This window comes from Pogoniulus pusillus, chromosome 39, assembly GCF_015220805.1.
Source record: "Pogoniulus pusillus isolate bPogPus1 chromosome 39, bPogPus1.pri, whole genome shotgun sequence".
NCBI lineage: Eukaryota > Metazoa > Chordata > Aves > Piciformes > Lybiidae > Pogoniulus > Pogoniulus pusillus.
Window position 1 is genome coordinate 1,635,516 of NC_087302.1, and position 22,338 is coordinate 1,657,853.

General features: G+C 58.5%; 1 protein-coding gene across 2 annotated transcripts in view; it reads right to left on the reverse strand.

Moving 5' to 3' along the window:
- Positions 1–22,175, reverse strand: part of TMEM183A (transmembrane protein 183A) — a 32,961-nt gene extending 10,786 nt beyond the window's left edge. For both annotated transcript variants that reach the window (XM_064173437.1, XM_064173438.1), the window contains exons 1-4: positions 22,045–22,175; positions 20,678–20,767; positions 12,219–12,374; positions 4,731–4,890 (exon numbers count right to left, since the gene is read on the reverse strand). In XM_064173437.1, coding sequence (XP_064029507.1) covers positions 4,731–4,890; positions 12,219–12,374; positions 20,678–20,767; positions 22,045–22,138 — 500 coding nt within the window. In that variant the 5' untranslated portion in view covers positions 22,139–22,175. The remainder of the gene's footprint in view (positions 1–4,730; positions 4,891–12,218; positions 12,375–20,677; positions 20,768–22,044) is intronic.
- Positions 22,176–22,338: the final 163 nt, after the last annotated feature.

Below are 22,338 nucleotides of genomic sequence, written 5' to 3' on the forward strand. Positions count from 1 at the left end.
AGAGCAGCTCACTGCCAAAGGGCACCACAGCATCACAGTGTCACAGTATCATCAGGGTTGGAAGAGACCTCACAGCTCATCAAGCCCAACCCTTTAGCACAGAGCTCAAGGCCAGACCATGGCACCAAGTGCCACGTCCAGTCCTGCCTTGAACAGCTCCAGGGACGGCGACTCCACCACCTCCCCGGGCAGCCCATTCCAGTGGCCAATGACTCTCTCAGGGAAGAACTTTCTCCTCACCTCCAGCCTAAATCTCCCCTGGCACAGCCTGAGGCTGTGTCCTCTCCTTCTGGTGCTGGCCACCTGAGAGAAGAGAGCAACCTCCTCCTGGCCACAACCTCCCCTCAGGTAGTTGCAGACAGCAATGAGGTCTGCCCTGAGCCTCCTCTTCTCCAGGCTAACCAATCCCAGCTCCCTCAGCCTCTCCTCGTAGGGCTGTGCTCAAGGCCTCTCCCCAGCCTCGTTGCCCTTCTCTGGACACGCTCAAGCATCTCAATGTCCCTCCTAAACTGGGGGGCCCAGAACTGAACACAGCACTCAAGGTGTGGTCTAAGCAGTGCAGAGTCCAGGGGCAGAATGACCTCCCTGCTCCTGCTGGCCACACCATTCCTGATGCAGGCCAGGATGCCCCTGGCTCTCTTGGCCACCTGGGCACACTGCTGGCTCATGTTCAGGTGGGTATCAATCAGCACCCCCAGATCCCTCTCTGTCTGGCTGCTCTCAGCCACTCTGACCCCAGCCTGTATCTCTGCATGGGGTTGTTGTGGCCAAAGTGCAGCACCCTGCACTTGGAGCTATTGAAGCCATGCCCTTGGACTCTGCCCATCTGTCCAGGCAGTCAAGGTCCTGCTGCAGAGCCCTTCTGCCCTCCAACTCAGTCACATCTGCCCCCAGCTTGGTGTCATCTGCACACTTGCTGATGACTGACTCCATGCCCTCATCCAGATCATCTATGAAGATGTTAAAGAGGATGGGGCCCAGCACTGCTCCTTGAGGGACACCACTAGTGACAGCTGCCAGCTGGATGTGGCACCATTCACCACCACTCTCTGGGTCTGGCCCTCCAGCCAGTTCCTAACCCAGCACAGAGTGTTGCCATCCAAGCCATGGGCTGACAGCTTAGCCAGCAGTTTGCTGTGTGCACCTCCAGAGCACACAGCTGAGAGGTCAGTGCTGAGAGGATGAGCACAGAAGGGTCCAGGGCTGGAAAAGGGAGCTCCGAAGCTGATCTGGGCCAACAGCTCGGCAGTGACAGCCTCCAGTGGAGCAGGCTGCCCACAGCCCTGTCCAGCCTCACCTGGAATATCTCCAGGGATAGGACCTGTGCTAGCCTGAAGCAGGGTAGAATGTTTTGGTGAGAGGAACCAGCCCATAGGCTGTGAAAGGAGAACAGTGGTGATGGCTGCTGCCCCCAGAGCCTTGCTGAACAAGCAATGCCAACATGAGCTAACTCTGCCATTGCTTGTCCCACTCTGCCTTGGGCTGCTGACTGAGCTGCAGCTCCCTAACCTCACCTTCCACTTGGCCTAACCCACCTTTGCTTCATAACCTCTTGGCTGAACCTTAGGACTGGGGTAAGGTTGAGAGGGGCAGGGGAAAGGTGCAGGGGTGGTTGAGAGCCCCTCCTGGGGACTCAGGTTTCTGGGAGTTGTGTTTCTCTATCACCTTTTACCTTGTCTATTTCTGTCTATAACTGTATCTACTGTAAATAGCTGCTTGTGTATTGTGCCAGCTGTAAATAAGTAGCTTCATTGGTATTCCCAGAGCCAGCTGAGACTGCTCTGGGTGATTTCTAAAGTGGGGGGGGTGGGGAACACCCAAACCATCACAGGATCACAGAAACATCCTGGTTGGCAAAGCCCCTCAGGATCACCAAGTCCAACCTAGAACCCTACTCTACAAGATTCACCTTAAACCATAGACCTCTTCAAGCACCTGAGAGCCTGCTGGGAAGGAATCTGACCTAATATCCAACCTGAACCTCCCCTGGCACAACCTGAGGCCATTTGGCCACAACAACCCCATGCAGGGCTACAGCCTGGGGCCAGAGTGGCTGAGAGCAGCCAGGCAGAGAGGGAGCTGGGGGTGCTGGTAGAGAGGAGCTGCAGAGGAGGCAGCAGTGCCCAGGTGGGCAGCAGAGCCAATGGCATCCTGGGCTGGCTCAGGAGCAGTGTGGGCAGCAGGACAAGGGAGGTTCTTGTGCCCCTGTGCTCAGCACTGCTCAGGCCACCCCTGGAGTGCTGTGTCCAGTTCTGGGCTCCTCCACTGCAGAGAGCTGTTGAGGTGCTGGAAGGTGTTTGGAGCAGGGCAGCAAGGCTGGGGAGGGGCCTGGAGCACAGCCCTGTGAGGAGAGGCTGAGAGAGCTGGGGGGGTGCAGCCTGCAGCAGAGGAGGCTCAGGGCAGAGCTCATTGCTGCCTGCAGCTGCCTGCAGGGAGGCTGTAGCCAGGTGGGGTTGGGCTCTGCTGCCAGGCAGCCAGGGACAGAAGAAGGGGACAGAGGCTCAAGCTGTGCCAGGGCAGGTCTAGGCTGGATGTTGTTAGGAAGTTGTTGTCAGAGAGAGTGATTGGCATTGGAATGGGCTGCCCAGGGAGGTGGTGGAGTGCCCATGGCTGGAGGTGTTGAAGCCAAGCCTGGATGAGGCACTCAGTGCACTTAGAAGGTGTTAGGTTGGACTCCATGCTCTGGAAGGTCTTTTCCAACCTGGTTCATTCTATCCTGTCACTTGCTGCATGTGAGAGCAGCCCAGCCCCCATCTGGCTCCAAGATCCTCCCAGGGAGCTGCAGAGAGCAATGAGGTCTCTCTTCAGCCTCCTCCAGACCAAATACCCTCAGCTCCCTCAGCCATTCCTCAAAGGACTTGAAACGTTTGGAGAGGAAGCAAACCCCCACTTCAGACAAGTGGCAGCAGGACCACTGCTGTCCTGCCCCCAGCCCCCACAGTTCCCCTGCAGCTTCACAAGCCCCCAGGCACTTCTGCATCTCAGGGCCATGCTTTAGCACCAGAGTTGGTAGAGGCAGATAATGGCTGGGATCAGGGACCTCATTCTCTCTACAACCCTCTGCCAGGAGGCTGGAGCCAGCTGGAGGTTGGGGTCTGCTGCCTGGGCTCAGGGGATGGAAGGAGAGGAAATCTCCTGAAATTGTGCCAGGGGAGGGTTAGGTTGGAGAGGAGGAAAAATTTCCTTGCTGGAGAAGTGGTGAGGGCCTGGCAGAGGCTGCCCAGGGAGGTGGTGGAGTGCCCATGGCTGGAGGTGTGCAAGAAAGCTGTGGCCATGGCACCTGGGGCCAGGGTTTGGTGCCCAGGGTTTGGTGCCCAGGGTTTGGTGCTGGGTTGCTGGTTGGGGTGGATGATCTCAGAGGGCTTTGCCAACCCAAACAGTTCTGGGACTCTGTGCTGGCTGCAACATGTCCAAAGACCTGCAGATCCCTGCAGGGTCTCAAGAACTCTGCTGCCCACCTGTAGGCCACTGCCTGAGCATCTGAACACACTCAGGGGTCCTTCTTTGATCAGATGCCACAGGAGACTTTGCTTGGGAAGCTCACCCTAAAGCACAGGGCAGAGGAGGGGCACAGCTCTGCACTCCTCCTGCTTGTGCACTGGCAGTGGGCACTGCCATGCAAACAAAATGCTGTGTCCTGAAGGACAATCCAATAGGCACTCAGGAGGGCAGAAGGATTTGTTTCAAGGTTTAACTACCTCTTTGCTCTCCTTCTCCTGCTTTATTTATAACTCCTGTCACCAAGACAGCTCCAAAACTGCTTTTGTTTCTCTCAGGTCACTCCAATCACAGAAGGTGACCAGGATCAAAGCTGGAGGCAGGGTGAGCTCCGTGCCAGTGATGTTTGCCTGTCAGGCAGCTGATGGCAGTGACCTTCTGCAAAGCCTTTGTACACAAAGTAGAGCTACAACCAGGAGCAGGTTGGCTGTGGCAAGCAGAGCAGCACACAAGGCTTTGAAGCACACAAGAACAGGCCACGTGGATGCACTTGCAGAGCCAGAGCAAATGCCACTGCCCCTTGCCAAACGAGGGCACCGTGGGAGCAGCAGCAGGACTGTGCCAGCCTGGGCTGGGGGTAGACAGGAGTCAACCTGTAGCTTGGCTCACAGAATCCCTGAATCCCAGTGTGGTGTGGCTGGAAGGCACCTCTGGAGGTCACCCAGTCCAAGCCCCCTGCTCCAGCAGGGCATCCACAGTAGCTTGCCCAGGGTCACAATGGCCAGGGGGTGTTGGAAGCTCTGCAGATAAGCAGACTCCACAACCTCTCTGGGCAGCCTGCTCCAGGCCTCCAGCAGCCTCACATCAGAGAATTTCCTGCTCCAGCTCCTCCTGGCTTCCAGTCTGTGCCCACTGTCCCTTGTCCTGTCCCTAGGCACCACTGACAAGAGCCTGGCCCCAGCCTCTTGCCCCCCACCCTTTAGCTCTTGCTGGACATTGCTCAGATCCCCTCTGGGGCTGCTCTCCTGCAGGCTCTCAGCCTTTGTTCCGCACAGAGCTGCTCCAGACCCCTCAGCAGCTTCCCCTGGACTCTCTCCAGCAGTTTTCTGTCTCTCTGGAACTGGGGAGCCCAGAACTGGAGCCAGGACTCCAGATGTGTCCTCTCTAGAGCAGAGGTGCAGGAGACTCTCTCTCAACCTGCTGGCCACACTCCTCACACAGCCTCGTTCCCTTACTTAAGCAGGGCACTGCTGAAGCCAGCTGGAGCCAGGTTAAAGGTTCTGAACTCTCACCTCCTGTAGAGCCTGGTCCAGAAGGCAGCAGTGCAGGTCACTGTCCAGGCCTTCTTGCAGATGAGAGCAAACCTGACGATGTCCTCGGGGCGGATGTAGGAGGCCAGCAGCAGCCAGATGTCGATGGGGTACTCCTCTCCACCACCCCCCTCGGGGCTCTCTGGATGCAAGAGAGGAACATGAGTGCAGGGAAGGACCTGCAGCAGGTGCTGGTGGCACAGGGCAAGGAGCTGAAGTGTGTTCACACACACAGAGTCAGCCAAACAAGCCCAAGTTGAGATCAACCTCACGACCACTGCCCTCAGTTTCCAGCGGCAGGAACCTGCCCACCCACAGCACCACTGCACTTGGGCCCTGCTGGCCACGGGGGGACACAGCTGCACTGCTCACACCAGCTGCACTGCTCACACCAGCTGCACTGCTCACACCAGCTGCACTGCTCACACCAGCTGCACTGCTCACACCAGCTGCACTGCTCACCACCTGCACTGCTCACCACCTGCACTGCTCACCCCCAGCACTGCTCACCCCCAGCACTGCTCACCCCCAGCACTGCTCACCCCAGCAGGCAGAGTGAGAGGTGCAAAGAGTGGCTCAGGCTGAAAGGCTTCTCTGGAGATCCAAACAGGCTGAGGGAGATCATTTTGGTCAGGATCTCATCTAGCTAAGTTCTGACTGGATCCAGGGCTGGAAGCCCACAGCCTTCCCAGAGCCTCTTTTGATGCTTTCACAGGCCAGAACCAGCACTGAAATGGAGAACTAAGAATGAACCTGCTGGAAAGGAGAGCCCAGGGCATAAAGGGAGGCCACCTGGAAGATGGAGACTCCCTTTTGTCAGGGAGTCCCATGGGAAAGACAAGGGGTGATGGGGACAGGTTACTGCTGGGACCATTCCCACTGGGCCCCAGCAGTAAATGTTCCCCATGTGAACAGTCAGGGACTGGAATCAGCTCCCCAGGGCAGTGGTGGATGCCCTGCACTGGGCACTTGGCAGCCCCAGCCTGGCAGGGTGCTGGGCCAGCTGACTGCAACTCCAGCATCACCTGGAGAGGTTGCACCAGATGCTCCTTGGGGTCCCTTCCAAGCTGACACTGCACTTCTGCAGCCCCCCAGCACAGGGGCATGGAACTCCTGCAGGAGGTCCAGGAGGCCACCAAGATGATCAGAGGCTGTGGGGACAGGCTGGGAGAGTTTGGGCTGTGCAGCCTGGAGAAGGCTCCATGTAGACCTCAGAGCAGCCTTCCAGTCCCTGAAGAAGCTCCAGGAGAGCTGGGGAGGGACTATGGACAAGGGCTGGGAGTGGCAGGATGAGGGAGAATGGATTTGAGCTGGGAGAGGGGAGAGTGAGAGTGGAGGGGAGGAAGAGATTGTTGAGAGTGAGGGTGGGGAGAGACTGGCAGAGGTTGAGAGTGGTGAGACACTGGCACAGGTTGCCCAGGGAGGTTGTGGAGCACAGAAGCACCCAATGTGATCAAAGATCACATTGGGTGCTTCTGTGCTCCACAACCTCCCTGGAGAGGTGTTCAAGGCCAGGCTGGATGAGTCCTTGAGCAACCTGTGCTGGTGAGAGGTGTCCCTGCCTATGGCAGGAGGTTGACACTGGATGATTTTTTGAGGTCACTTCCATCACAGCCTCACTGCAGCTCACCCCTGCAGACCACTCAAAAGCAGCTTTTTTTTTTGGGGGGGGTAAGCAGCCTTCCAAAAAGGGAGGTTGGAACTGGATGATCTTTAAGGTCCCTTCCAACCCATTCTGTGATTCTCTACCAAGTGCTAAGAAAATGCTTCACCCTGCAAGTCCCCCCCAAGCTCTAAGGCACTGCAAAGGTTGAAGCTCCAAGGCACTGCCAAGGTTGAAGCTCAAATGGGCCACAGGACTTTTGGAGGAGCTCTGAAGGAGGGCAGCAATTCTCAGCTACTCAGTGGCTACTCAGCTGCTCCTCTCCCTCCCTGCTCTCATTTCAGCTGCTTGGATGGACAACTTTTAATGCAGCTCAGAAGAAGAAAGCAGCCTATGGCCCTCCTCCAGAGGGGTCACAACTGCTCAGCCATAACTGAAGGTTCAGAGACTCCTTTAGCTTCTGCAGGGTTTTGAAGTTCTTTTCCTGCAGACATTGCTCCAAATTTAGGAGGGGGAAAAAACCCCTTTTTAAGGAACAGAAATAGCTGAACAGTGCAGAGCCTGAGGAATATTAAGAGAAAGCAAACACCTGAGGTGCACACAGAAAAATCTGCTGTGAGGTTTAGGAACAAGAGGCATGAGGGTGGTGTTGGGGGACTGGAGGGAGGCAGAGCTCACCCTGAGACAGAAGGTTAGGAACAAAAGGCAGGACCAAGCCTCACTATCCATACAGGCTGGGGGAGGAGAGGAGAGAAAGCAGCCCTGAGGAAAAGGTGCTGGTGGGGGAGAAGCTGGGCAGGAGCAGGCAGTGTGAGCCTGCAGCACAGGAGGCCAGGGGCAGCCTGGGCTGCATCCAGAGCTTCACTGCCAGCAGATCCAGAGGGGATTCTGCTCTCCCGAGACCTCCCCTGCAGTGCTGCATCAGCTCTGGAGCCCTCAGCACAGGCAGGACATGGAGCTGATGGAGAGGGTCCAGAGGAGGCCACAGAAATGGTGAGGGCTTGGAGCAGCTCTGCTGTGGGGACAGGCTGAGGGAGCTGAGGGTGCTCAGCCTGGAGGACAGAAGGCTCCAAGGAGAGCTAACAGCAGCCTGGCAGTGCCTGAAGGGGCTGCAAGCAGGCTGCAGAGAGACTGCTCCCAAAGGCCTGCAGGGACAGGCTGAGGGCAGTGGCTGCAAAGTGGAGCAGAGCAGATTGAGACTGGATGTGAGGAGCAAGTTCTGCAGCAGGAGGCTGCTGGAGCACTGCAGGAGGCTGCCCAGGGAGCTGGTTGAGGCTCCATCCCTGGAGATATTCCAGGTGAGGCTGGGCAGGGCTGTGGGCAGCCTGCTCCAGGAGGATGTCCCTGCTGAGTGCAGGGGCTTGGACTGGATCAGCTTTGGAGCTCCCTTCCAGCCCAGCCCACTCTGTGCTCTCTGCCCCTGAGGTAGGAGCTGTTTCACTGCCCAGCACAGCCCTGGCTGTGATCACTTCCCCACACACCCACAGTAGGCTGTAACATCTCCTGCCTGCCTTGGCTGACTCAAGAGGCCATCACACTACACAAGTGCTGATCTCAGCAGAGCACAGCCAGCAGCAGCATTGCTCTATCACCACTGTTAATGCAGAGCAGTGTCCTTGCAGAAACAACTCTGCCCACTCAGCCACCTTTAGATTCCCAGCATCTGGAAGGATGGCTCCAGAAAAGTTCCCCTGCACTCATCCTGCTGAGAACCACAGCAACACTGCAGTTGGCAGAGCCCCTCAGGATCACCAAGGCCAGCCCAGACCCCTGCTCTGCAAGCTGCAGCCTAAGCCATAGCCAAACCACCTCTGAACACCTCCAGGGTTGGGCACTCCACCACCTCCCTGGGCAGCCTCTGCCAGTGCCTGACCACTCCTGCTGGGAAAAATTCTCCCTCATGTCCAGCCTCAGCCTCCCCAGTGGCAGCTTGAGGCCATTCCCTCTTCTCTCACTGTTTCCCTGTGAGCAGAGCCCAGCAGCAGCCTCTCCACAGCCTCCTTTCAGGCAGCTGCAGGCAGCAGTGAGCTCTGCCTCAGCCTCCTCTGTGCCCTGGGTGCTGCGCCCTGGGTGCTGTGCCCTGGGTGCTGCGCCCTGTGCTGTGCCCTGTGCGCTGTGCCCTGTGCTGTGCTCTGGGTGCTGTGCTCTGGGTGCTGTGCCCTGGGTGCTGCGCCTTGTGCTGTGCCCTGTGCGCTGTGCCCTGTGCTGTGCTCTGGGTGCTGTGCTCTGGGTGCTGTGCTCTGGGTGCTGTGCTCTGGGTGCTGTGCTCTGGGTGCTGTGCTCTGGGTGCTGTGCCCTGTGCGCTGTGCTCTGGGTGCTGTGCTCTGGGTGCTGTGCTCTGGGTGCTGTGCCCTGTGCGCTGTGCTCTGGGTGCTGTGCTCTGGGTGCTGTGCTCTGGGTGCTGTGCCCTGAGTGCTGTGCCCTGGGTGCTGTGCCCTGGGTGCTGTGCCCTGTGCTGCGCTCTGGGTGCTGTGGGTGCTGCGCCCTCTGCTGTGCTCTGGGTGCTGTGCTCTGGGTGCTGTGCCCTGGGTGCTGTGCCCTGGGTGCTGTGCCCTGTGCTGCGCTCTGGATGCTGTGCCCTGGCTCCTGGCAGATGTTGCTGTGGTACCAGATCAGTCTCAGGCTCAGTGAGTGAAGCTTTCCTTCAGCTCATGAAGCCAGGTTCAGTTTTGTTTCTCAAGCTGCTGGTCACAGCAACTCCTCGAGGGCTCCGTGGTGCAGTACAACAGTTTGCTCCTTACACTGTGTTGCAAACTGCTCTACAGTTACACAAAGTGTAAATCACAGAATCACAGAGCTGGCAGGGCTGGAAGGGCCCTCAAGGATCATCCAGCTCCAATCTCCCTGCCATGGGCAGGGACACCTCACACCAGAGCAGGTTGCTCAGAGCCACTTCCAGCCTGGCCTTAAACACCTCCAGGGATGAGGCTTCCACCACCTCCCTGGGCAACCTGTGCCAGGCTCTCAGCACCCTCATGCTGAACAACTTCTTCCTAAGGTCTAACCTCAATCTCTCCTCCTCTAGCTCAGATCCATTCCCCCCAGTCCTAGCACTACCTGATGCCCTAAAAAGTCCCTCCCCAGCTTTCCTGTAGCCCCCTTCAGATACTGGAAGGCCACAATAAGGTCCCCTGGGAGCCTTCTCCTGTCCAGCCTGAGAGCCTGGTGCCGTGTGCCTGGTGAGATGCTGCTGCTGCAGCTCACCACCTCAGCCTTGGTGCTCTGCAGTAAACATTTGTTGCCACTGTTTTGTTGTCCCACATGACAAAAGAGAAGGCACTGCCAGCAGTGGCAGCCCAGGCAGGGCAGCAGAGCAGAGCCTGCTGTGAGAACAACCCCAAGGCTCTCAGTCTGTCTCCACAGGAGAGCTGCTCCAGCCCTCTGCTCATCCCCCTGGGCCCTGCTCTGGGTGGGGACATCTGCCTGGAATCAGCTATGGTCCAAACTGGTGTTTGCTGCAGAAAGAGCTCTCTGAACTCATCTGTAACAAAGCACAGCCTTGTGGTCCTGAAGACAGTTTGGACTGAATCAACACACCCTGGGCAGCAGCACTGTTTTACCCCAAAGCAAACCCTGCCCTCACCAACCTGTCCTGGGGCAAAGTTGCACAAGGCCCTTGAGGAGCAGCATTTGCTTGTCAAGGCTGGCAGAAGTGTACTGGAAGCAGCCAGCTCTCAGGCTTTGAGTTCATGCCCAAAGCTCTGCCTTGGTGAAACAACAACACCTCTGAGCACGTCCCAGCAGGCTTAGAAGTGACTTAACCCTGACATTCCTCGGGGCACAAGGAGCAGGATGCAAAACTGAATTTGAGACCTCACTGCTCTCCACAGCTCCCTGCAAGGAGGCTGCAGCCAGCTGGGGGTTGGGCTCTGCTGCCTGGGCTCAGAGGATGGAAGGAGAGGAAGTGACCTGAAATTGTGCCAAGCGAGGGTTGGGTTGGAGAGGAGGAAAAGTTTGTTTGCTGGAGGAGTGGTCAGGGATTGGCAGAGGCTGCCCAGGGAGGTGGTGGAGTGCCCATGGCTGGAGGTGATCAAGAAAGCTGTGGCCATGGCACTTAGAATCATAGAATCAACCAGGTTGGAAGAGACCTCCAAGCTCAGCCAGTCCAACCTAGCACCCAGCCCTATCCAATCAACCAGACCATGGCACTAAGTGCCCCAGCCAGGCTTTTCTTGAACACCTCCAGGCACGGTGCCTCCACCACCTCCCTGGGCAGCCCATTCCAATGCCAATCACTCTCTCTGTGAAGAACTTCTTCCTAAAATCCAGCCTAGACCTACCCTGGCACAACTTGAGACTGTGTCCCCTTGTTCTATTGCTGGTTGCCTGGGAGAAGAGCCCAACCCCACCTGGCTACAGCCTCCCTTCAGGTAGTTGTAGACAGTAATAAGATCACCTCTGAGCCTCCTCTTCTCCAGGCTGCACACCCCCAGCTCCCTCAGCCTCTCCTCATAGGATTTGTGCTCCAGGCCCCTCCCCAGCTTTGCTGCCCTTCTCTGGACACATTCCAGCACCTCAGCAGCTCTCTGCAATGGAGGAGCCCAGAACTGGACACAGCACTGCAGGGGTGGCCTGAGCAGTGCTGAGCACAGGGGCACAAGAACCTCCCTTGTCCTACTGGCCACACTGCTGCTGAGCCAGCCCAGGATGCCACTGGCTCTCTTGCCCACCTGGGCACACTGCTGCCTCATCTTCAGCTACTCTCTATCAGTACCCCCAGGTCCCTTTCCTCCTGGCTGCTCTCAGCCACTCTGGCCCCAGCCTGTAGTGCTGCTTGGGGTTGTTGTGGCCAAAGTGCAGAACCCTGCACTTAGCCTTGTTCAGTCTCATCCCATTGGCCTCTGCCCACCCATGCAGCCTGGCCAGGTCCCTCTGCAGGGCTCTCCTACCTTCCAACAGCTCCACAGCTGCTCCCAGCTTGGTGCCATCTGCAAACTTACTGATGCTGCACTCAATGCCCTCGTCCAGGTCATCATAAAGATATTGAACAGGACTGGGCCCAGCACTGACCCCTGGGGCACACCACTGGTGCCAGCTGCCAACTGGATGTGGCACCATTCACCACCCCTCTCTGAGCTCTGCCATCCAGCCAGTTCTTGACCCAGCACACAGTGAATCTGTCCAAGCCATGAGCTGCCAGCTTGGCCAGGAGCTGCTTGTGGCAGACAGTGTCAAAGGCTTTGCTGAAGTCCAAGTAGACTCCATCCACAGCCTGCCCCACATTCACCAGGCAGGAACCTGATCATAAAAGGAGCTCAGGTTGGTGAGGCAGGACCTGCCCTTCCTTGAGGCCATGGTGGTGCTGGGTTGATGCTGGACTGGATGATCCCAGAGGGCTTTGCCAACTCAAACTATTCTGTGATGAGATACTGCAGGCAGGAGCTGAGCACAGCTTGTCCTCAAGGTCCCCAAACCCTCCTGCCACCCACTGGTGGCACAGAGCAAGGTGGCAGTGCTGGGGCAGACAGCTGAGGCTGATGGAGGCATCTAAAGGTGGAGCTGCAGTGATTCATTCCTACTGATTTTCACTCCCAAGGCCTCAGAACCAGGCTTGCAATGCCCCCAAGCCCTGTGTCCTCAGCTGCCCCTCACTGCTGCAGGCTATTTCTGGTGGGAAATGCTCCTGTTTGCAGCCAGGCCCTGAGCAAGGACAGTGACCCTGAGCAAGGACAGTGACCCTGAGCAAGGACAGTGACCCTGAGCTCTTGTGCTGCCCAGGGGACCTTCCAGGCCTGACTGCTGCAGCACATGACTATCTCAGAGGTCTTTTCCACCCAAGCCAACTCTGCTTCTCCACGAGCCCCACAGCAGCCTGAGCACAGGCAGCACTAACACCACAGAGAGCAGCTGCAGAGCAGCTCCTGTACCTTTGTGCCTCTTGCTCTTCTTTTTCCTGGAGGCAGCTCTCCCACCGAGGCTTTCCTTGGTGTCCATCTCATCACTGCTGCCACAGGACTCCCCCGGCACCGAGAGCACTTCCTCAGCAGGAACACAGGAAGCTTCCAAGCCACAGAGGGACTTCACTGGAAAGACAAGCAAGGATGCTGTGAGTAAAGAAGGCCAATGGCATCCTGGGCTGGCTCAGGAGCAGTGTGGGCAGCAAGAGCAGGGCAGTCCTTCTGCCCCCGTGCTCAGCACTGCTCAGGCCACCCCTGCAGTGCTGTGTCCAGTTCTGGGCTCCTCCACTGCAGAGAGATGCTGAGGTGCTGGAAGGTGTTTGGAGAAGGGCAGCAAGGCTGGGGAGGGGCCTGGAGCACAGCCCTGTGAGGAGAGGCTGAGGGAGCTGGGGGGGTGCAGCCTGCAGCAGAGGAGGCTCAGGGCAGAGCTCATTGCTGCCTGCAGCTGCCTGCAGGGAGGCTGTGGCCAGGTGGGGTTGGGCTCTGCTGCCAGGCAGCCAGGGACAGAAGAAGGGGACAGAGGCTGAAGCTGTGGCAGGGCAGGTCTAGGCTGGATGTTAGGAGGAAGTTGTTGTCAGAGAGAGTGATTGGCATTGGAATGGGCTGCCCAGGGAGGTGGTGGAGTGCCCATCCCTGGAGGTGTTCAAGAGAAGGCTGCATGAGGCCCTTAGTGCCATGGTCAGTTGATTAGAAGGTGTTAGGGGATAGGTTGGCCTGGATGAGCTTGGAGGTCTCTTCCAATCTGGTTAATTCTGTGGTTCTGTGAAGCAGCAGAGAGGAAAAGGTGATCTGAGTTCAGGAGCTGCTGCAGTGCAAGCACAGCTAAGGACACTCACTGCACTAAAGCTTCCTGGGGAGTGACACAAGCAAACAAATCCTGGGCCCCAGGATTACCTTGGCAGAGGAAGATTAGCAGGGGTGAGGGAGCAGGGAGCAGAACTGTTCAGCTCCTTGTTTCCAGAAGGAATAATGAGCTTGATCACTGCACAGTATGCAGTGATCCTCCTGCTTCAGCTGAAGCATCGAGTCAGTCATCAGCAAGTGTGCAGATGACACCAAGCTGGGGGCAGATGTGGCTGGGTTGGAGGGCAGAAGGGCTCTGCAGCAGGACCTTGACTGCCTGCACAGAGGGGCAGAGTCCAAGGGGATTGCTTCAATAGCTCCAAGTGCAGGGTGCTGCACTTTGGCCACAGCAACCCCATGCAGAGATACAGGCTGGGGTGGGAGTGGCTGAGAGCAGCCAGACAGAGAGGGATCTGGGGGTGCTGATTGATACCTGCCTGAACATGAGCCAGCAGTGTGCCCAGGTGGCCAAGAGAGCCAGTGGCATCCTGGCCTGCATCAGCAATGGTGTGGCCAGCAGGAGCAGGGAGGTCATTCTGCCCCTGGACTCTGCACTGCTTAGACCACACCTTGAGTGCTGTGTTCAGTTCTGGGCCCCCCAGTTTAGGAGGGACATTGAGATGCTTGAGCGTGTCCAGAGAAGGGCAACGAGGCTGGGGAGAGGCCTTGAGCACAGCCCTACGAGGAGAGGCTGAGGGAGCTGGGATTGGTTAGCCTGGAGAAGAGGAGGCTCAGGGGTGACCTTATTGCTGTCTGCAACTACCTGAGGGGAGGTTGTGGCCAGGAGGAGGTTGCTCTCTTCTCTCAGGTGGCCAGCACCAGAAGGAGAGGACACAGCCTCAGGCTGTGCCAGGGAAGATTTAGGCTGGAGGTGAGGAGAAAGTTCTTCCCTGAGAGAGTCATTGGACACTGGAATGGGCTGCCCGGGGAGGTGGTGGAGTCGCCGTCCCTGGAGCTGTTCAAGGCAGGACTGGACGTGGCACTTGGTGCCATGGTCTGGCCTTGAGCTCTGTGCTAAAGGGTTGGGCTTGATGAGCTGTGAGGTCTCTTCCAACCCTGATGATACTGTGAAACTGTGACTGTGTTCATAGCTCCCAAGAGAGCAGGCTGCATGGTCGTGTCCTGCACACCACAGCTTCCTCAGGTGGCCACTGCTCAGCCTGCAGAGCCAGCACCCACTCTGCTCCTGGTCTAGGAACACAGAGAAGAGCAACTCCCCCCCCCTCAGCAGGATGAAAGCCAAGGACACACAATGCAGCAGCAAAGCAGCTGAGTGGCAAGCACAGAGAGGAGGTGTGGGGCTGAGTTGCTGGAAGGCAGCTCCACAGAGAGGGACCCTGGAGTCCTGCTGGCCAATCAGTCCTGCATGGACAGCAATGTGCCCTTGTGCCCAAGGAGGCAAAAGCTCTCCTGTGGGGCATACACAAGTGTGGCCAGCAGGTCAAGAGAGGTTCTTCTCTGCCTCTACTCTGAAGTACTGTGTCTAGTTCTGGGCTACCCAGGTCAAGAGGGACAGGGATCTGGTGGGGGGAGCCCAGTGGAGGCTATGAGGATGCTGAAGGGACAGGAAGAGCTGTGTGAGGGAAGGCTGAGAGCCCTGAGGCTACTGAGTCTGGAGAAGAGCAGCCCCAGAGGGGATCTGAGCAATGTCCAGCAAGAGCTAAAGGGTGGGGGGCAAGAAGCAGGGGCCAGGCTCTGTGCAGTGGTGTCCTGTGACAGGACAAGTGGCAGTGGGCACAGACTGGAAGCCAGGAAGTTCCACCTGGGATATGAGGAGAAACTTCTTTGGGGTGAGGCTGCTGGAGGACTGGAGCAGGCTGCCCAGAGAGGCTGTGGAATCTCCTTCTCTGCAGACTTTCAAGCCCCAGCTTGATGTGTTCCTGTATGTCCTTCCCTGGATGGTCCTGCTCTGGCTGGGGGGTTGGACTGGATCATCTCCAGAGGTCCCTTCCAACCTCTAACATTCTGGGATTCTGTGACACAGGAGCTACACTTACCCTGGAATTCAGCCAAGGGCAAGACTCTGACCTAATGAGGACAACAGCAAGTTGAGGCAGTTGGGTTTGAGAGGTTTTTGCTGCCTCTGGGGAGATAGAATCATAGAATCAAGCAGGTTGGAAGAGAGCTCCAAGCTCAGCCAGTCCAACCTAGCACCCAGCCCTGTCCAGTCAACCAGACCATGGCACTAAGTGCCTCATCCAGGCTTTTCTTGAACACCCCCAGGCACGGTGCCTCCACCACCTCCCTGGGCAGCCCATTCCAGTGCCAATCACTCTCTCTGGGAAGAACTTCTTCCTAACATCCAGCCTAGACCTGCCCTGGCACAACTTGAGACTGTGTCCCCTTGTTCTATTGCTGGTTGCCTGGGAGAAGAGCCCAACCCCACCTGGCTACAATGCCCCTTCAGGTAGTTGTAGACAGTAATAAGATCACCTCTGAGCCTCCTCTTCTCCAGGCTGCACACCCCCAGCTCCCTCAGCCTCTCCTCACAGGGCTCTGCTCCAGGCCCCTCACCAGCTTTGTTGCCCTTCTCTGGACATGTTCCAGCACCTCAACATCTCTCTTGCATTGAGGGGCCCAGAACTGGACACAGCACTGCAGGGGTGGCCTGAGCAGTGCTGAGCACAGGGGCACAAGAACCTCCCTTGTCCTGCTGCCCACACTGCTCCTGAGCCAGCCCAGGATGCCATTGGCTCTCTTGCCCACCTGGGCACACTGCTGGCTCATCTTCAGCTTACTCTCTATCAGTAACCCCAGGTCCCTTTCCTCCTGGCTGCTCTCAGCCACTCTGGCCCCAGCCTGTAGTGCTGCTTGGGGTTGTTGTGGCCAAAGTGCAGAACCCTGCACTTAGCCTTGTTCAGTCTCATCCCATTGGCCTCTGCCCACCCATGCAGCCTGGCCAGGTCCCCCTGCAGGGCTCTGCTACCCTCCAAGAGGTCCACAGCTGCTCCTAGCTTGGTGTCATCTGCAAACTTACTGCTGCTGGACTCAATCCCCTCATCCAGGTCATCAATAAAGATGTTTGGACACATCCCTGCTGGAAAGATGACTTCAGAAACTTGCATCTGTGAACTGAGGGCTCCTTAGGGCAGGAAAATCCACAAGACTGACAGCTGGGAAACAGCAAGGTGCAGTCCTACCTGACAGCTGGGTGAGGATCAGCCACAGTCACCTAACCCACTACACACACTTGGCAAAGAGGCTCTAAAGTTCACTCAAGGAGGTTGAATTTTAACCCAGTGTGCTGGGTGAGGACAAGGAGTTTTACCAAGAGGCACTTGACCATGCCAGGGCAGGCTGGCACCACTCATGCACAAACTGAAGCCCAGGAACAACATCACAGTCATCAAAGCCACCAAAGAGTGAGAACTCTGCTGTCATTAGACCCTACCTGGAGTCCTGGGGGCAGTTCTGGAGCCCCCAGCACAAGCAGGACATGGAAGTGTTTGAGCCAGTGCAGAGGAGGCCACCAAGATGCTGAGAGGGCTGCAGCAGCTCTGCTCTGAGCACAGGCTGAGAGAGTTGGGGCTGTGCAGGCTGCAGAAAGCTTCCAGGAGAGCTTGAAGTGGCTTTGCAGGATCTGAAGGGGGCTGCAGGAGGGCTGGGGAGGGACTATTGAGAAGGTCTGGGAATGAGAGGAGGAGGAGGAGGAGGAATGGGTTTGAAGTGGCAGAGGGGAGATTGAAAGTGGATGTGAGGCAGAAGTTTTTTGCAGGGAGGGTGGTGAGAGACTGGCACAGGTTGAGGGTGGTGAGAGACTGGCACAGGTTGCCCAGAGAGGTTGTGGAGCACAGAAGCACCCAATGTGATCAAAGATCAAAGATCACATTGGGTGCTTCTGTGCTCCACAACCTCCCTGGAGGTGCTCAGGACCAGGCTGGATGAGTCCTTGAGCAACCTGTTCCAGTGGGAGCTGTCCCTGCCTATGGCAGGAGGTTGGATCTGGCTGAGCTTTGAGGTCCCTTTCAATCTAAACCCATTCCAGCTTCTATGATTCTAAGCACAACTTGAATCCAAGTGACAGAGTGGCAGGGGAAAACAACAACCAAAAGGTAGGAAGTGGCCATGAATGAATTCAGGTGAGGAATGTCCTCATTTCTAAGCACAGAGCAGGCTTTGAAGTGGTAGGACAGGAGATGGGAGAGCCCTGGGCTAGCACCTGACTGCTACACTGACCAGAGACTTCCAGTGCTTGGCTGAACCAGCTCCAGCTCACTGGGCAGAGTTTGCTCTGTAAGCTGCACGTGTGCAGGGCAGTGCCCTCCCTGCCCAGCCACTCTGCCCTCTCTCTGTGGCCTTTCAGAGGCAAAAAGGAAAAGCAAGAGGAAGGGCAGCAAGTTAGGACATCAAATACAGCTGAGGAAGAGAGGCCAAAAGCTGGCAGGGGGTCAGAGAGGAGGTTACAAAAACCTGTCAGCCTGCAAAGGAAAAAGCCACACCTGGGTGGGCAGCACAAGTGAGCCATGTGCCACTCCCCTGCCCAGACCTTAACCCTCACTCCTAGGGTGGGCATGGGGAGCAAAAAAGCTCAGGGAAACACCCCCTGGCTTTGCTCCTCTCCCTCAGGAGCTCTCTGCTCGCTGGCAGCTCCACATTTACTTGGAGCCAAGTGACAGGAGGTGGCTGAGGCCAAAGGCTCTGTCCCCTGCTGGCTGTCCCCAGGTCACGGTGGCACCTGCAGCAGATAAGGCTGCTTCATGCATCATGGCTGCAGCAGATAAGGCTGGGGAGGAGAACCACAGAATCCAGCAGGTTGCAAGAGAGTTCCAAGCTCCTCCAGCCCTGCCCAACCAACCAGACCATGGCACTCAGTGCCCCAGCCAGGCTTGGCTGCAACACCTCCAGCCACAGCCACTCCACCACCTCCCTGGGCAGCCCATTCCAGTGCCAATCACTCTCTCTGCCAACAACTTCCTAACAACATCCAGCCTCAACCTGCCCTGGCACAGCTTCAGCCTCTGTCCCCTTCTTCTGGCCCTGGCTGCCTGGCAGCAGAGCCCAACCCCACCTGGCTACAGCCTCTCTGCAGGCAGCTGCAGGCAGCAATGAGCTCTGCCCTGAGCCTCCTCTGCTCCAGGCTGCACCCCCCCAGCTCCCTCAGCCTCTCCTCACAGGGCTGTGCTCCAGGCCCCTCCCCAGCCTTGCTGCCCTTCTCCAAACACCTTCCAGCACCTCAGCATCTCTCTGCAATGGAGGGGCCCAGAACTGGACACAGCACTGCAGGGGTGGCCTGAGCAGTGCTGAGCACAGGGGCACAAGAACCTCCCTGCTCCTGCTGCCCACACTGCTCCTGAGCCAGCCCAGGATGCCATTGGCTCTGCTGCCCACCTGGGCACTGCTGCCTCCTCTGCAGCTCCTCTCTGCCAGCACCCCCAGGGCCCTCTCTGCCTGGCTGCTCTCAGCCACTCTGGCCCCAGCCTGTAGTGCTGCTTGGGGTTGCTGTGGCCAAAGTGCAGAACCCTGCACTTGGCCTTGTTCAGTCTCATCCCATTGGCCTCTGCCCACCCATGCAGCCTGGCCAGGTCCCTCTGCAGGGCTCTGCTCCCCTCCAACAGCTCCACAGCTGCTCCTAGCTTGGTGCCATCTGCAAACTCACTGCTGCTGGACTGAATCCCCAGTTCAGAAATCCTGAGGATCCCCATGTAAGGAGGGGGAATGCTCCAGTGTGGAAAGGGGAGGGCAGGGAACTTCTGCAAGCTGGAGTCAGCCTGACAGCATGGAAATGAGGCAGAAAGAGCAGGGCTTCAGGAGAGGGGTGATGGTGGATGCCAGGGTGGAGCAGGGAGAAAAGACAAGTTCCAGAATCACAGAACTACCTTGGCTGGAAAAGACCTTTAAGATCATCAAGTCCAACACTGACAAGTTTGCCAGGCTTGAGACTGAAGTGCAGCACTTTGAGACACTGCCTCAAAGACAGAGAGGATACAGAGGGTGAAGAGGAGAGAGAATGGGATGGGGGAGGCCTCAGCTTATGACCAAAGAGGCAGCAGAAGAGGGAAGTGCCCTCACCTTAAAAGCTTGCCAAGTAGTAGCAAAGAAGGACATGCACCAAGCTCCCCATGGTAGCAGCTCAAGCCAAGGGCTTTAAAGGTGTTGAGATTGCAGCACCAGAACAAAACATCTCCCATCAGAAGGGTTTAGTCCTCTCTGTCACAGTGACAACAGCCACTCCCAACAGGTGTCCCCAGGGCCACTGAAGGGGCAAGACCTAAACACTGCCGTCCTGAAGCACCCAGGCTGTGTGAGCTCAGAGTGCTGCCAGCAGCTCCAGGGCATGGAGGAAGGAGATAAAACCCTGCAGCACTTTTCCAGGAAGCTGCTTGCTGATAGAGTTCACCAAGCACACAGCAACACCCTCAAGATAGCTCCTTACAGGGCAGAGGGGAATAGTTTATCAGAGCTATCAGAACCCTATTCCCTCTGCAAGGAGCTTTACCTGCTAATAAAGCTGTGCACTCTTTAACACAGAATCAGGCAGGTTGGCAGAGAGCTCCAAGCTCCTCCAGCCCAGCCTAGCACCCAGCCCTGCCCAACCAACCAGACCATGGCACTCAGTGCCCCAGCCAGGCTTGGCTGCAACACCTCCAGCCACAGCCACTCCACCACCTCCCTGGGCAGCCCATTCCAGTGCCAATCACTCTCTCTGACAACAACTTCCTAACAACATCCAGCCTAGACCTGCCCTGGCACAGCTTCAGACTCTGTCCCCTTCTTCTGGCCCTGGCTGCCTGGCAGCAGAGCCCAACCCCACCTGGCTACAGCCTCCCTGCAGGCAGCTGCAGGCAGCAATGAGCTCTGCCCTGAGCCTCCTCTGCTGCAGGCTGCACCCCCCCAGCTCCCTCAGCCTCTCCTCACAGGGCTGTGCTCCAGGCCCCTCCCCAGCCTTGCTGCCCTTCTCCAAACACCTTCCAGCACCTCAGCATCTCTCTGCAAGGGAGGGGCCCAGAACTGGACACAGCACTGCAGGGGTGGCCTGAGCAGTGCTGAGCACAGGGGCACAAGAACCTCCCTTGTCCTGCTGCCCACACTGCTCCTGAGCCAGCCCAGGATGCCATTGGCTCTGCTGCCCACCTGGGCACTGCTGCCTCCTCTGCAGCTCCTCTCTCCCACCACCCCCAGCTCCCTCTCTGCCTGGCTGCTCTCAGCCACTCTGGCCCCAGCCTGTAGTGCTGCTTGGGGTTGTTGTGGCCAAAGTGCAGAACCCTGCCCTTGGCCTTGTTCAGTCTCATCCCATTGGCCTCTGCCCTCCCATCCAGCCTGGTACTAAAGGAACCTGAGGTACTAAACTAATGAAGACTCCTACCATGCCACTTTTCTCCTCCAAGCAGGAGCAAACACCCAATGATTACAGGACCAAAGAGCCTTCCACATCATGCTGATGAAGACACAGCAACTTTCAACAGGCTTTCTGCAAAGCCTCCTGTCCAAGATCCTAACCACTCCTTTCTGCCAAGGCACAGACCCATCCTCAGGCACCAAACAAGGCAGATTTTCACAGCTCATGGAGGAGGAGTTTCCCAAATCATGCAGAGGGCAACAAAAAGGGGAGGCAGCCCAGGGCAGGCAGGCTCCCAGTGCAGACTCACCTTCCTGCTGCACTGCATTGGCCACAGCCTTTTTCACCCGTCCAGTTTTCACCACAGCTGGGTCTGAGTTGGCATAATCTGCCACTGTCACTGCAGGGGAGTGAGGAGAGAGGAGTCAGGGGGATTATGGATTAGAGGGCAGGGAGCAGAAGAGCTCAGAGCTGGGATCCCTTGAAGAGACACCCCCCAGGGGAACAGAGGCTTGAGCAGGGCGTGCAGAACTGGCACCCCAAAAGAGGTGTGGGCTGGGAGCCCTCAGAAGCCCAAGTCCAGCAGGATCTCCCTTCCTCCATCCCAAGCAGCACCAAAGCCCACAGCTCCCTCTCCAGTCCACGTCAAGCCTGGCTGGTCCCTTCGGCCCAGGCTGCTCCTGCAGAGACCAGGAGCTGCTCCCCACACCCCCCCAGCAGGCCAGGCCCACACCTCCCCGGTGGAGCCAGTCTGCTGCCTGCTCCCCTCCCGGGTGAGGCTGAGCCCTTCTCACCTCCCCTCCTGCAAGCCAACCCTCAGCCCCTCAGGAGAGGCCGCTTCAGCCTCGAGGCCCTAACCACAGCATTAACCAGGCAGGGAAAGCCCTTCAGGACTACCGAGCCCAACCTACCCCCTCAGGCCCCTGCCCACGGCACCAAGTGCCACCTCCAGCCTCCGCCCGAGCGCCGCCAGGGACGGGCAACCACCGCCCCCCGGCCACGCCACCCAACGCCACTCTCCCTTGCTGTGGCCCCCAGCCTGAACCTGCCCTGGCGCACTCCGAGGCTGTGTCCTCTCGCTCCGTGCCTGGGTGCTGGCAGCAGAGCCCAACCCCCGCCCGGCCGCAGCCTCCCCTCGGGCAGCCGCAGGCAGCACTGAGGCCTCCCGGCCCAGCCCCCGCCCTGCGCCCAGCCGGGGCCGGCCTGGCCCTGCTCTCCTTAAGCCGCACTCCGGCTCCGGCCTGGCCCTGCTCTCCTTAAGCCGCACTCCGGCTCCGGCCTGGCTCTGCTCTCCTTAAGCCGCACTCCGGCTCCGGCCTGGCTCTGCTCTCCTTAAGCCGCACTCCGGCTCCGGCCTGGCCCTGCTCTCCTTCAGCCGCACTCCGGCTCCGGCCTGGCCCTGCTCTCCTTCAGCCGCACTCCGGCTCCGGCCTGGCCCTGCTCTCCTTCAGCCGCACTCCGGCTCCGGCCTGGCTCTGCTCTCCTTCAGCCGCACTCCGGCTCCGGCCTGGCCCTGCTCTCCTTCAGCCGCACTCCGGCTCCGGCCTGGCCCCGCCGCTCCGGGGCCCAGTGCGGGCTGGGCCTCGCCCCGCGGCCCGGTCCCGGCTGCAGGCACGGCCGAGCCTGGCCCCTGCCTCCCTCCCTCCCGCCGCCGCGGCGGGCCCGGGCCGTGCTCACCGCGCTCGGAGCAGAGGTCGTGGGCGCGGAACTTGAGGCGCTTGCGGCCGCCCCGCTTGGGCATGGCGGCGCCGGGAGGGCCCCGCGGGGCCATGTCCCGCCCGGGCCGCACCGGGGCCGCGGCCGCAGCGCCCCCCCCGCGCCGCGCCATGGCGTCACCCCCGCGACCGCGGCGCGGCGAGATGACGTCACGGGGAGGGAGGGGGCGGGGGGGAGGTGGGAGGAGGGAAGGGGAGAAAAGGCCTTGGGGGGGAGGGGATGGGGCAGAGGGGAGGGGGGAGAGGCCATGGGGGG